The 14668-nt window shown below is 43.5% G+C and overlaps 1 protein-coding gene and 1 pseudogene across 5 annotated transcripts in view; both read left to right on the top strand.

The window, feature by feature from the left end:
* TTC13 (tetratricopeptide repeat domain 13) overlaps positions 1-14668 on the top strand; it is an 89760-nt gene that overhangs the window by 8681 nt on the left and 66411 nt on the right. For 4 of the 5 annotated variants that reach the window (XR_005595570.1, XM_039528558.1, XM_039528559.1 and 1 more), the window contains exon 3: positions 12307-12382. Coding sequence is in view for 2 of the 5 variants with exons in the window: in XM_039528558.1 (XP_039384492.1) it covers positions 12307-12382 (76 nt within the window). In the remaining 3 variants the exon portion in view is untranslated. Of the gene's footprint in view, positions 1-12047; positions 12112-12306; positions 12383-14668 lie in introns of those variants that run through there. The other variant, XM_039528560.1, reaches the window with a different exon arrangement.
* Positions 2479-3699, top strand: LOC120400413 (annotated as a pseudogene).

The raw sequence follows: 14668 nt of genomic DNA, 5'->3' as shown, positions 1-14668 counted from the left end.
GGGCTGGGGCTTGGAGGGAAAGGAGGAGGAGGGGAGAGGTTGATGAGGATGAGGAGGGAGGGGATGCAGATGCAGGGGGAGGCTTTGATCTCCTACATTTTCATGCAGGGTGATTCATGAAGATCACAGGACTTTAATCCTGGAAGACATTTCCCTCTTGCTCTTTTGTGGATGGGATGGGATTCCTTTTTAGAGTGTCTGTGATTCCGCCGGGACCCTGCAGGTTCAGAAATGGTCCCCGGGACCCCCCCTGCCGAGCTGTGGGCGCGGACGGTCGGGGACAACCTGGCAACCTGCGCAGCGCCTGTCCCCCTGGCCGATTGAGCATATTACCTGGGCTATAATACTGCGCTTTTGCTGAGAGAACTGAAATGATGCACGCTGGACGAGAGACCTGCATTACCCATATCACTCAACCAGCTGCAGCTCCAGCAATCCATCCAGACCCCCCTACGCATGCATCCACCATCTCCACTGCCAAGCCTTGAGCAACACCCGCGCTCTGCTGCTGCTTACGCTTCCACTGCTTGGCTGCTCTGCTGCTGCAGCCTTTCTACCTCTGCTGCGCCTTCCTCTGCTTCTGCTGCTCCTGGCTGCTGCTGCCCAGGTCCCCCTCCCCCTTGCTTCTAGAAAGCCTCCTCCATCTCCTCCTCCCCTCCCCCTTTCTCCCCCCTCCTCTCTCCATCCCTCCTTCGCCCCTGGGATTGGCCCACGGCCTCCTCCTCCTCCTGTCCCCCAGCCTGCTCACAAGTCCATCCCGTCTCGTGGGGCGGATCCGGCACTCGGATCCCCTCTCTTCTCTGCCCCTCTTCCCTCGCACCTCGCCATCCTTGAGGCGGATTCACTTGTGCGTGTTCCCTCCATATCTTTGTAATCTGGTCCCTGATATCAGATCCCTTACCTAGCTCTGCTCCTCGCAAGGGGCTTGATGATCTGTGGCGCCGCACCTGACAATCACCTGTGCTCTGTGCTGCAATTTCACCTGTATCGGGCGCCTTGCTGCGCCTGAAGCCTGAGGCCTGTAAACCACCATGGAGGTCCTGCAATTCCTGAGTGCTCCATTGCCTGCAAACAGCAGGCAGCATTAAATTTCCCGGGGCGGGTCAATTTAAAGGGTTCCAGGAGAGTGCAGCAGTAGGAGAGGCAAACTGATAATGTGCAAAGTTCAGAGGAGTTCTGGGGATTAGTCCTGTTCGCTGGAGGACAGGTAAAGCGCTGGTGAGTGTCCATGCTTGCACAGTGGCAGCGCTGGTGTCTCCTTGCCCTCTTAAGCAGCAGCAGAGCAGAGGTGCAGCGCTGCAGCGCTGGCGCTGCAGGCTTGCAGCGCTGCACTCACGGCTTGGGGCACAACCAGCACTGCTGCTGCTGTGGGCTCCACTGGCTGCACACCTGGCACCACACACAGGTAGGCGCTGTAGCGCGCAGCGCTGCAGCTCACTCTCCAGCTGGCTCAGCGTGGACACACACTCTCTTTTATTGGCATGCCAGAATGAATTGAATACTCCAGTTTACTTTGCTGCTGTGTTCTTTGTTTTGTTATTTGTTCTGTCTGTGATTTGTTGTTCCGCTTTCTCCTCCTAATCCGTGCTTGTTTTTTGTGAACAACCTGCTGTGAATTGTCTGTTTGTAAAATCATCTGAGTGAATCTGTCACTCGCTCCCTGTGCTGTGCTGCTAAAACAGCTTGAGCTCTGCGCTCTGTTGCTCTGTAAAACAAACAAAGCTCCTGTGCCTCTTGATTGTGGAGGCCTGGCTGGAAACAGAGGCAGGAGTCAGGCAGGCAGGAGGAAAGCAAGAGTTCCTACTAAGTTTGCAGAGCTCAGAAGAAGGTTCAGAAATCAAAAGTCAGGAATTTAAAAAGTCAGTGTTGGCTCACAACAAAATGTTCTGACCAAAATCCCCTCTCTCTCCCCCTGCCACCTGTCACCCTCAAACCCCCTCACCCCCTGGTTTGAAAAAGCACGGGATGGCCTGCCCATCGCTGGACATGCACACCAGCTGCATGGACCTCTGCAAATGTGGCCAAATGCTGCAAATGTGGCCACACACCCTGGCACAGCTGGCTGCTCCTACACACACACCCTGCGCGCTGCAACACAGCTGGATGACCAGCGCTAGCTACCAGCGCTGCCCTTTCAAAGTGTAGCCAAGCCTGGAGCCCGCTGCAACCACAAGCCCAGCGCCAAACTTTCCACTGTAAGGGAAGGGGGTGTGTGTGTCAAGTTTGGGAAACAAAGGATTCCCACCCTATGTAAATCCCATTTAAGGGTGGGGAGGAAGGCAAACAGGACTCCTCTCCCTGGTCTGTCTGCCCGATGGTTTTAAGGATTGAAGAAATAGTCAAACAGTGAGCAGCATCCACCTCTCAAGGCAGTCTCCATACCCTTTTTGTTGTTATGGCAGGGGGAAGGCGGGGCCCTAACCGGACATCCTACTGCCGAAATCCTCTTTGTGAAACGGGGGCTACTGGTGGCTCTGGGCATTCCACGAGTTCATCGGTCACTGGTGTGCGCTCACGTACCAGAACTTTCATCTCATTGACTTCAACGTGCTGACGGTGACGACAATTGTCTTAGCTCGCAGGCTGATCGGTGCCATTGTGAAGGAGGCTTCACAAAGTGGCAAAGTCTCCCTGCCCCGCTCCATTTTCCTTGTGATTACTGGGTTTGTGGTCCTCACTGGGACAGGCTGGAGCCTGTGCAGGTCAATAATTCACCTCTTCAGAACCTACTCGTTCCTCAATCTCTTGTTCCTGTGTTACCCGTTCAGCATGTACATTCCTTTTCTCCAGCTGAACTGTGACTTCCAGAGGACAGCCCTCTTCTCCCAAGTGGCTAACATTGGCCCCCGAGAGACCAGGGAAGTGAACTCCAGGGGTAAAGACTATCTAACAGTTTTAAAGGAGACCTGGAAGCAGCACACCAGGCAAATGTATGGCATGGAGGCCATGCCCACCCATGCGTGCTGCCTCTCTCCAGACCTGATCCGCAACGAGGTGGAGTATTTGAAGATGGACTTTAACTGGAGGATGAAAGAGGTGCTGGTGAGCTCCATGCTCAGTGCCTATTATGTGGCCTTTGTGCCTGTCTGATTTGTGAAGAACACTCAGTACTACGACAAACGGTGGTCATGTGAGCTGTTCCTGCTGGTGACCATTAGTACGTCTGTGATTCTGATGCAGCATCTCCTGCCTGCCCGCTACTGCGACCTCCTCCACAAAGCTGCGGCACACCTGGGCTGCTGGCAGAAGGTCGATCCTGCCCTATGCTCCAATGTGCTACAGCATCAGTGGACAGAAGAATGCATGTGGCCATAGGGGGTGCTGGTGAAACACTGCAAGAATGTGTACAAAGCCGTGGGCCATTACAATGTGGCTGTGCCATCTGATGTCTCACACTTCCGCTTTCATTTCTTTTTCAGCAAACCGCTGAGGATCTTGAACATTTTAATTCTGCTGGAAGGAGCTGTCATCTTCTACCAGCTCTACTCACTGATCTCGTCAGAGAAGTGGCACCAGACCATCTCGCTGGCTCTCATCCTCTTCAGCAATTATTATGCCTTCTTCAAGCTGCTGCGTGACCGGCTGGTACTGGGAAAAGCTTACACATACTCTGCCAGCAGAGACTCAGAGCAGAAGTTCAATTAAATCGCACTGCTGCTCAGCTTGTATTATGGATAAAACCTTTTTTTAAAAAAAAAAGAGATTGCAAAAGGGAAGGCAAGATGGGGAGTCCAGACTGAGACAGGGGTCCAGTCTGAAAAGGAATATAGCTGGAACTATGAACCACAGAAACTTTGCAAACTGCCTGCAACAATATCTAGGGTGAGAAATACTATCTGTAACCAATTTCTTTAGTAAAACTAGCTTAGTTTGCGTGTTTGATTTCATTTACTGAGTAATTTGCTTTGTTCTGTTTCCCCTTTTTACCACTTAAAATCCTGCCTTTTATAGTTAATACAATTTATTTTGTTTATTATTAAACCTAGTTTCTGTAATTTCTAACTCGGGTGGGGTGGGGAGAAGTGTGCACACTTCTCTCCGCATTGTAGGGGGAAGGAGGGAGACAATTTCATAATATCTCTTTGGGTCTCCACTCCAAGGAAGGTGGACATCTGAGTGCTGGAGCAAGTCCCTTAAGCCAAGTCTTCCCAGAGCTGATCTGCAGCCGGGTGTAGCCCTCCGTGTGTGTGTGTGTGTGTGAGGAGGTTTTTAGAGCCTGGCTCAGCAAGACAGGTTAAAGGGGACCCATGCTGGCAGAACAGGTAGACTCTGTGGTATCTCGGCACATCAGGTGGCTTCCCAAGGGGTCCAACCCGTCACACATAAATTGTCATTGCCAATTGTTGACTTCCTCTAAAAAACAATTTGAGACAATTCACCCTTCATTCCAGTCTTAATCCAAATAAAATTTTCCTCCCAAGGCCTTTCCTCTCCTCCTCCTTGCTGACCAACAGTTTTTCTATTGCAGCTGGGTCCACATATGCTTTACTTTTAAGAAAAAAGAATGAGGAGTACTTGTGGCACCTTAGAGACTAACAAGAAAGCTTATGCTCAAATAAATTTGTTAGTCTCTGAGGTGCCACAAGTCCTCCTGTTCTTTTTGCGGATACAGACTAACACGGCTGCTACTCCGAAACCTTTACTTTTAAAATAACACTGGTATGTGGGGTGGGAAAGTTTATGTTGGCTCCTTTTAAGACAGATTTCTTTTGTCTTATTTAAAACCATGTGAAGTCACACCTGTTGGTCAGAGGCCTTCTTTTTAGAAACTTCCCTGTATTGTATTAGATATTCTTTGAACCAGACATCCTCCCTACCCCATTCCTTCTGGCCTTATAACTCATTATTTTCAAGGCCTTCCTTCTACTTGCTAGTCAGGACCTGTCTTTATAACACATATATTTTCTTAACCAAATGTAAGCTAATTTTAAAATCTTTAATTTCATATTTATCCTGCACTACAAATTAGTTCAATTTGGCTATGTAGAGGGAATTTGTACAAATTGTTTGCTTCTATGGCCACCTGCTCTTGGATCAATACACTACACGAGAAAAGTGTTCATGAAAGATAGTAGATTGACAACTTTGGATACTTAGGACTTCTACCCATGGAACTAATGCTACCACCAGGCCCGTGCACACTGCTTATTTGCACTATATTAGTATGTCTCAACTCCTTTCAAGAAATGCTGCCTCTGGAAGTGATAGATTAGTGCACGCTCTTCATAGTGAATCTTCTGCTTCTGAGACTGCCAAAGGTGCCAGGACCTGGTCTGACACCACAAGAGCATTTAATGTAGGACTCTATCAGTAACTAATGTAAGTTACTACAGAATGGCCACTATGGATTGGCGGTGTAAAAGGAAGAAGTTTTGTATCCCATTACCTGTCTCCTAATCAATTCAGTCACTCTGTATCACATTTTGTTACATTGCAAGTGTCATCATCTACCATCATTACATAGAGAATTCTGAAGGGACAGTTTCAAGATTAAAAAAAAACCATAGTGTTTTATAACAATAATGCTGGCTACCCAACTTCTTTTATTAAAGATCAGAGTAGTTTTAGAGGCTATATGATCTCAGTGCTGTATAATGGTCACTGATTTTGTGGAATCTCTTATTTCTGTAGTATGTCAGCGAGAGATAGTGTCATGGTGTGTGTGTTCGCAGGGGAAACTGTTTTAAAAAATAATTGGTCATAGCTGTGTAAGAATGCACTCTGAGAAGACTATCCCAGTTGGAAGCAATAACTCTTGGGGTAATTTAAAAACAGAAAAAGCCTAACTCTCCTATGTAGTGCAAATCGGCCCTTGCAGTTCTCAGACTTAATTCTTTGTTCTGTCACCACAGCAGTTATTTATTTGGCCAAATCTCCTGATTGATCTGGTAATTCCAGGAGTACTTGTGGCACCTTAGAGACTAACAAATTTATTTGAGCATAAGCTTTCGTGGGCTACAGCCCACTTCATCAGATGCATAGAATGGAACATATAAGAAGAGTGTGTGTGTGTGTGTGTGTGTGTGTGTGTGTGTGTATATACACACATACAGAGAAGATGCCATACCAGCTCTAAGAGGCTAATTAATTAAGATGACCTGTTATCAGGTATATACCTTCAAGTCAGCAGCACTGCTATGGGCACCCACATGGCCCCACAATATGCCAACATTTTCATGGCCGACTTAGAACAACTCTTCCTTAGCTCTTGTCCCCTTAACGCCCCTACTCTACTTACACTACATTGATGACATCTTCATCATCTGGACCCATGGAAAAGAAGCCCTTGAGGTATTCCACCATGATTTCAACAATTTCCATCCCACCATCAAACTCAGCCTGGACCAATCCACACAAGCGGTCCACTTCTTGGACACTACTGTGCTCATAAACAATGGTCACATAAACACCACCCTATACCGAAAACCTACTGATCACTATACTTACTTACATGCCTCCAGCTTCCATCCAGGGGACACACTCGATCCACTGTCTACAGCCAAGCTCTAAGATACAACCACATTTGCTCCAGTCCCTCAGACAGAGACAAAGACCTACAAGATCTCTATCAAGCATTCTTAAAACTACAATACTCACCTGCTGAAGTGAAAAAACAGATTGACAGAGGCAGAAGAGTACCCAGAAGTCACCTACTACAAGACAGGCCCAACAAAGAAAATAACAGGACTCCACTAGCCGTCACCTTCAGCCCCCAACTAAAACCTCTCCAACGCATCATCAAAGATTTACAACCTATCCTGAAAGATGATCCCTCACTCTCACAGATCTTGGGAGACAGACCAGTCCTTGCTTACAGACAGCCCTCTAACCTGAAGCAAATACTCACCAGGACCAACACAACAAAAACACTAACCCAGGAACCTATCCTTGCAACAAAGCCCGATGCCAACTCTGTCCACACATCTATTCAAGTGACACCATCACTGGACCTAATCACATCAACCACGCCATCAGGGGCTCGTTCACCTGCACATCTGCTAATGTGATATATGCCATCATGTGCTAGCAATGCCCCTCTGCCATGTGCATTGACCAGACCAGACAGTCTCTACGCAAAAGAATAAATGGACACAAATCTGACATCAGGAATCATAACACTCAAAAACCAGTAGGAGAACACTTCAACCTCTCTGGCCACTCAGTAAGAGACCTGAAGGTAGCAATTTTGCAACAGAAAGACTTCAAAAACAGACTCCAACGCGAAACTGCTGAGCTTGAATTGATTTGCAAATTAGATACCATTAACTCTGGCTTGAATAGAGACTGGGAATGGCTGAGTCATTACACTACTTGAATCTATTTCCTTATGATAACTATCCTTACATCTCTTGTCAGCTGTCTGTAATTGACCATCTTGATTATCACTACAAACGTTTTTTTCCTGCTGATAACAGGTCATCTTAATTAATTAGCCTCTTAGAGCTGGTATGGCATCGTGTGTGTGTGTGTGTGTGTATATATATATGTATGTGTGTATATACACACACTCTTCTCATATGTTCCATTCTATGCATCTGATGAAGTGGGCTGTAGCCCACGAAAGCTTACTCTCAAATAAATTTGTTAGTCTCTAAGGTGCCACAAGTACTCCTGTTCTTTTTACGGATACAGACTAACATGGCTGCTACTCTGAAACCAGTAATTCCAGGGTGTTCACTCCATACTAATGAAATATACTTACACGTCTATACATTTCCCTGTAGTGCAATACTGTAATCTTTCTGAAATATAGAACAAAAAATATTGAAGAAATCAGTGCTGTTCTAACAGTTTCATCCATCCAGTTCCCTGGAAAGTATTGGATAAAGCACCTTATTTTCCCATATCCCAAGCAAATAAAAACAAGCTAATGATGGAATTTGTCAATAATATTTGAGATTATTAATATGAGAGACCACCAAGTATTAATTTAACCATACATTCCTTTAAGTCCAAAGGCCAAATGGTATTTTAGCCAATTGCTCTAAACATGTCTTACAGCCTAAAAAATAAGCAATCATTGCACCTAATATTGTAACAAAATATTCATAAGCATGTGACTAATATATGTACAAACAGGCTAGTCCTAGGGAAAACCAAATTTAAAATAACTCTAATTCTTTAATTTCATACTTACTCTACAGCTAATCTCTCTAATCCTGAACCCTGTTAATTTAAATTGCCCAGGAAAATTAAAGTGGAAACACCATTCTGTTATTACAGCTGGGAATTTTTTTCTGATTTCACTGATACAAACTCTATATCCCAGCTCGTTGGTGTCACCACCAGCTCCTGTGATTTGCCCCTTTATCAAGTCATGCAAGTTCCTTTTGATTGAAATTTATTTTCCACTTGAAATCTTGAGCAGAATGCTAGTTCCAAAAGTATTTAATGTCAGATGTATATCTGGTACCTAGACATATGGTGAAAGGTGCATTAGAAATATGTGCAGTACGGAGGAAGCAGGTCATGATTATTCATATCCTAATTTTAATAGATTTTAAAAGATTAATCTACAGATATGAACTAGAAAATCCATTATACAAGATCTTGTATGAACAAAACCTTTTAGTTCATTCACTAATACCTTGTAACTGCCATTGACACTCTAGCCCTGCAAAGTATTCTTTTGTAAATGTACTTTAAACATAGTAGTGAAATCCAAAAATGATTACCAGCAATTTGGTTTTCTAACTGTATCAAGGTGTTTAGTGTAGCTCTAATTTCCTAGTTGAGATAACAATTGAAATATTATTACACTTGATCCTGTTGTTCATTCCAATCTTGTATAACAAAGAAACCATGCCAATCTTATCATAATCGAGGCATCAGATTCCAGAAACTGAAACAATAATACAGCGACTATATGAGAATTATAGCCTTTTCAATAAGAAATGCCAGTCTCAGTGGATAGGGAATTATTGCAATAAAGAAACTGATACTCCTGTCAATAAAACCCCAATTAAATATTGGTCACTATTGATTTGCTTTCCCCTGAAGATTTTTTTTTTCTTTTACCAAAGGTAACCAGTATATATTGGCATTTGAAGAATGCTAACAGTTTCTGGAAAAGGTTTTTCTTCCAGTCAGTACTATGGCTCTAGCATGTATTGGGCCGTGGCTCTCTTGTGCAGTTTAGGCAATGTTTGTTCTAGGGTGTGGATCATTCCATTAGTAAGGCTAAGATTTAGTCACAGGTATTTTTAGTAAAGGTCGTGGACCGGTTACAGGCAGTAAACAAACATTCGCAGCCCGTGACCCGTCGATGAGTTTTACTATATAAATACCCCTGACTAAAACTTAGCAGCTCCTGTAGCTCTGGGGGCCCCAGGACACCGCTGCTGTGGGGCCCAAGCCACCCCTGCTCTTAGGCCCTGGGGACCGTTGCTTGGGTGCTCCCCGGGGCTGCATCTGGGACTGCTGCTTGGGTGCTTCCACCGGGCCAGCTGCCCGAGCAGGGACTGGTGCAGCTTGCCCCGAGACTGCCTGCGGGACCGCTACTCAGACCTTCCTCAGGGCCAGCTGCCCAAACAGCGGTTGATGCAGCTGGCCCTGGGACAGCCCCCAGGACTGCTGCTTGGACCCTCCTCAGGGCTGCTCCTGGGACCGCTGCTCAGGTGCTCCCTGGGGCCAGCTGTACCGAGCTGCCTGAGCAGTGCTCGGTGTGGCTGGTGGGACCGCTGCTCAAGGGCTCCCAGAACCCGCTGCCCTGGGACCGCCTGAGCAGCACCTGGTGCGGCTGGCCCCAGGGTTGCTCCAGCTGCACCTGGTGCGGCTGGCCCCGGGATCAGCCGCACCCGCCATTGCATCTGCAAAAGTCACGGAGGTTGCGGAAAGTCATGGAATCCGTGACTTCCACAACCTGCATGACAGAATTGCAGCCTTATCCATTAGTGCCCATTACTCAGATGCACTATGGAGTGAAACTTTTTAATGTAACAATTCTGTGCTTGTCTTGAAGGGGACAAGAACAAGGCTGAACTGAAGCCTTTTGCTGGGGAGGAAAAAACAGGAATGAAGTTGAAGACATGGGTGAGAGGGACATCTAAAGCAGCAGAAGAAAACTGAAGTGAGAGAGGAATAAGGAAGATCAGACCTGTCTTTCACTTGCTTCTTGACATAACTCACTTTTGGAAAGTTTTTATCAAATGAGCTGTTATATTTAAATTCTTGAGTGCATTCAGTGTATGATACTTCCCTTAGAATAATTTAGATGAGCAGTAATCTAAATATGAGTAGCATTAACTTCAGTAGCAAAAAATCTTTCACCCAACTTTGGTTAAATTCTTCATCATCTTTTTTTTTTTTTTTTGGTTAGTTGTAAGTTTTAAAATTTATCAATGTAAATGTGGTTACAAATAAGTAAAACATTATTCTTGTGGTAATGCCCAAAGACTCCAGTCAGGATCAGGCCCCGTTGTGCTAGGTGTTGTACAAGCATGCAGGACAAACCAAAAAAGTCAGACTGACTGATCAAGAACTTCAGGATTGTGTTTCCTCTGTACAGTGGGATTTGCTTTTGGCACTAAAAATGTTGCCCACGTTTCTTTTGATTCTTTTAGAATTAATATGCCTTAAATTTCTCTTAGCCAAAGATTTAGCTGCATTGACTTCAACAAGAAAATTGGAGACAGTAGTACAAAGTCTTTTGGATTGGTTGTTCATCTACAGCTACTTCTGGCTACAGTTTTGCTCCTATAGTCCACTTAAATGCCTTCAGTTGTTTTGTGTGGTGTTTGCTGCACTGTATACTTACGTTGTGGCAAAACATGGCAGATTTATCCTTGAAGTTCTGGCAACTAGCATAATGTGAGCATATCTTGATGCTGGCAAGAGTTGGGACTCCTTGGTGTATACAGTTGTTGTGGGCAGAGAGGCGAAGACTTTTTTATAATAGACATTTAAAGATATCAAGTAGAGAGTTGGTAACTTTGGAGATCCATCTTTTTTGTTTATTTGGTAGCAATTGTATAGTTCTGTTTGTAAATGTAATCTGTTATTACATGACAGTGGACATAATCCATCTCAAAATAAAGGATTCTGATATATCTGCAGCGAGATCCTAATCTGGGTCCATGTTGCAACAGTTCAGTCAGCAGTATTCTGTCATTTACCATTTCTGTTTTCAAGGTGACCAGACATGACCCGTTGACTAGATATGTGTTGCTCTGAATGGCGTGTGAGGGATATAATATGTACAACTCCTAAATAATGAGGTAGCTGACATATTAATGAAGCTATCTAATAATTTCTATGATCTACATTTGGGGGAAAAAAACATGGGACCAGATCCACAGCTGATGTAAATTGACTTAGCTTATTGACACTCAGTTATGCCAGTTTACTCCGACAAGGATCAGGTACAAGATGTTTAGATCATTTGGCACCCTTTCTTCTCTACAGCTTTGACAAAAAAGGAACTAAACCACTTAAAATGTACCTGAATTAAATTAGTGAAGATTACTAGCTCAAACATCACATACTTCATTTAAACTTGATCCATAAGAGGTATGTTTGCATCACGGTTTGAGAAAAGCATCGTTGTGGCCCTAAATTGCAATGGGAGTTCTAGGCAAGACTCAAGGAATCAGTGGGAGTTCTCTGTATGAATCAAAGGTGTTTATACTTGTTTGGACATCTCCATGTACACTTCATTTTCATATTATCCTGTTCTGCAGATACATTTTCTGAAAAGAGATTTTTCCAGGCAAGTCTGCTTTTGTGGTCTCTACTTTCTCTGTAATTCCAGTATATATGTTTTAATTGTAAAGGCATGTAGAAGTGACGAGATTAACAATGCCAGATTCAAAAAAAAATCTTAATGAAACTTCTGTCCTTTATTATTGGGTCTGTTTTCTTATGTATTCGTTTTATAGTCCTTCACTCTTTCTTCTCACTGGACAAAGGGTAAAACTTCCCTTCCACTATGTAATACGTTGATTAGGGACATTTCCATAATTCAAGTTAAAATGGGATGTATACTATGTAAGGACATTGTTTTATATTTTTTGGTTGTCCTAGGTGTATATACTTTCATCTGGTATGTTAAGTTGGCTGTAGTATCAGAGGATAGCAGTGACATCTGAAAAGCAGTTTGTCCCCTCACAAAAAGTTAGGAATAAATTTTAGTGCCTTTTTTCAGTTTGGTTATATCATGGATTTTGCTTTAATAGTAGTAGTTACTTTGATGTCAGATGTTCTTTTAAGGATTTAAGCCTTAAATTGTCAATGCCAAATTCTGATTTTGTAGGATTTTTTTTTTTTTTGCTACTGTCAGCTAAACATTAAAACCATAATGTTTTACAGAGCCAAGCAAAGTCACTCGGGGAACAAAAACGATTCCCATTTGCCACTGATAATGACAACACAAATGAAGATTTGGGTAAGATAATTATATAAAATTTATGGGGGTGGTTCTAGATGCCATTCAGAGGCTCAATGTTTTGATACTGTAAAATTATAGTTGGTAATTCTGATGGATGCTTTAGGATCACTTTTATCACTCCTTGCACAATAAAATTTCAGCCTTTTGTTTTTAATTACGTGGAAAGAACATCATGTACCTTTTTTCCCTGTAGTACTTCTTTCTACTCTGCATAGTGGGACATTTCACCATTCATTTGGTTATGCAAATGTGAAGAAAATATTTTCCCAAACCCTGTTTAACACCATGAACTCTTCCTACTCTCTCTTTCCTGTCATGGCTGATAAATGAAGATTTTTCTGGATGTTTGAGAGAAGCTTTCTCTCAGGTAAACTTGCTGCTCCATGGAGCTTGGAACTGCTGTTTTTCCTACCTTTTATAAGTCTGATAGGCAGGTGGGAGGTTCTTGTGGATTTCTTTCTCTATGCACCCTCTACTTGTTGGCACCCTCTAGAAGTGCACCTGGTGAACTGCTGTGACATTGCTCTACAGTCTTCTGCTTCTGTGCTGAGAGGCAGATATCTTCTAAACAGGTATCTGAGGGAACCCTGTGCTGCTGAGGTTTTTTTGTTTTTTTGAATTGTTTGCCATTTTCTCTGTCTCGCTTCAGCTTGGTCTCAGTCTGGTAGGGGGAAAGTTCGCGGGAGAATTTTGAGGAAAGTTGGAGACTTCCTTAGTCTAGCAGTAAATCCTCAGCCCCTCCAGTGATTCAGCATTTGCCACATGGGAGCCCAGGTAGCAATGTCAAAGGAACCCCATTCCCATGTTTGGCTCCATGGCCTGTCATCCTACCTACCCTACTCCTCCTTCAGGTAGATTTTTTTGGGAGTGTCTTCTTAGGAGTTTCCTAGATGTCTGGCATTTTTCTGAGCCTAGGTCCTTCTATTTGTGCTTTTTCTGCTCCAGTAAACCTTAGGGGAAGAAATGTGAATTGTGTCGGGACTCCTTAAAATGTGGGCTGCTCATATCACCTACAACATTCTAGGCAGTGTCTTTTCATTGTTTTGCTCCTTTCCCCAATCCTTCTCTTTTCCACAAAACTAGTGTATTCAGTTATCAGTCTGCCCTTATGTGACAATAGTTTATTACCTTGGGAATGATTGTAATACCATATGAATGATGGCTAATGAAGTAGATTTAAGAATTTGGCAGAGAAGGAGGACAAATGAAGAAAATGCAAGGAGCCTTTCTAGTTGCCATTGGGTCCCTTTCACTCCTCATACTGCAGCAATACTGTGTGCAGCCTCACCTCCTGACTGATTCTCATGTGGTGTATGCATAGTGAAGATTTTTATATATATACAAAGGCATATCCCTACATAGTATAAACAAACACTTCACTCTGCTCAATGCAGACATGTTAATAGTGGTGCAGGTTGGGCTAGGCGCTCTCCTAAACCAATTCCCAGGACAAAATTAAGAAATGTCTCTCCACAATGACAGCACTGTCCACCTGTATGGGTATTTTTTCTTTCCTTTACATTGGCAATGCCACCTGAATGTGTTTGCTTTGCAAAAGACAGCTTCTTTATGACACAAAACATCGTGATTGCTGTTAATTAGCACCTTTGTTGGCAATCTCAGCTGAGATGCCAAGGGCTGAATAGGCTGAAGAATGATTCTCTTGTCCCTAGAAATGATCCCTCCAAGTCAGGGTTGGGAAATATTGGCATGCGAAAATCTGTATTCAATCTCTACTTGTTCTGTTGATAAATGGGTCATTGTTCCCTAGGGATATATATCCAGCACCTTTCACAAACACTAAACTCACTGAAAAATATACTACATATTCTAGGTATTGATGTCATGGTGATAGATGAACATGTTAGAAAAATGAGTTTTGTGATCAATGTAAATAACTTTAACAAAACTATTGCTTTCATCTTGCTTACTAAAGGGTTATTTAGAAATTGAGAAGTAGCCTGAATTCCTACTGTCTTTTTCTGACTCCTCCTCTGACAAACTTAGCTGGGCTGTCACCAAAAACAAATATTTTACTGAAAGCCTGTGTCTGCCATTCCTCTCCACCAAGTACTGCATCCTAAAATAAACTTAACATGTTGAGTTTCTACTAATAACTCTTCTGATGCTTGAAAAATAAAGCCGTGGTAACTCCTTTTAGCAATACAGCTGTCAAGGTAAACTCATACACAGACAAAGTTTCTGATAACTTTAGCTGTCTTAATCTCTGCAATTATAAGATGTTCTGAACAAACAAACAAACTTGTACCTTAGGTTACTACA

Source organism: Mauremys reevesii, linkage group 3 (assembly GCF_016161935.1).
Source record: "Mauremys reevesii isolate NIE-2019 linkage group 3, ASM1616193v1, whole genome shotgun sequence".
NCBI classification, from domain to species: domain Eukaryota; kingdom Metazoa; phylum Chordata; order Testudines; family Geoemydidae; genus Mauremys; species Mauremys reevesii.
The sequence above is the reverse complement of the archived record's forward strand: the minus strand, read 5'-3'. Positions and strand labels throughout refer to the sequence as shown.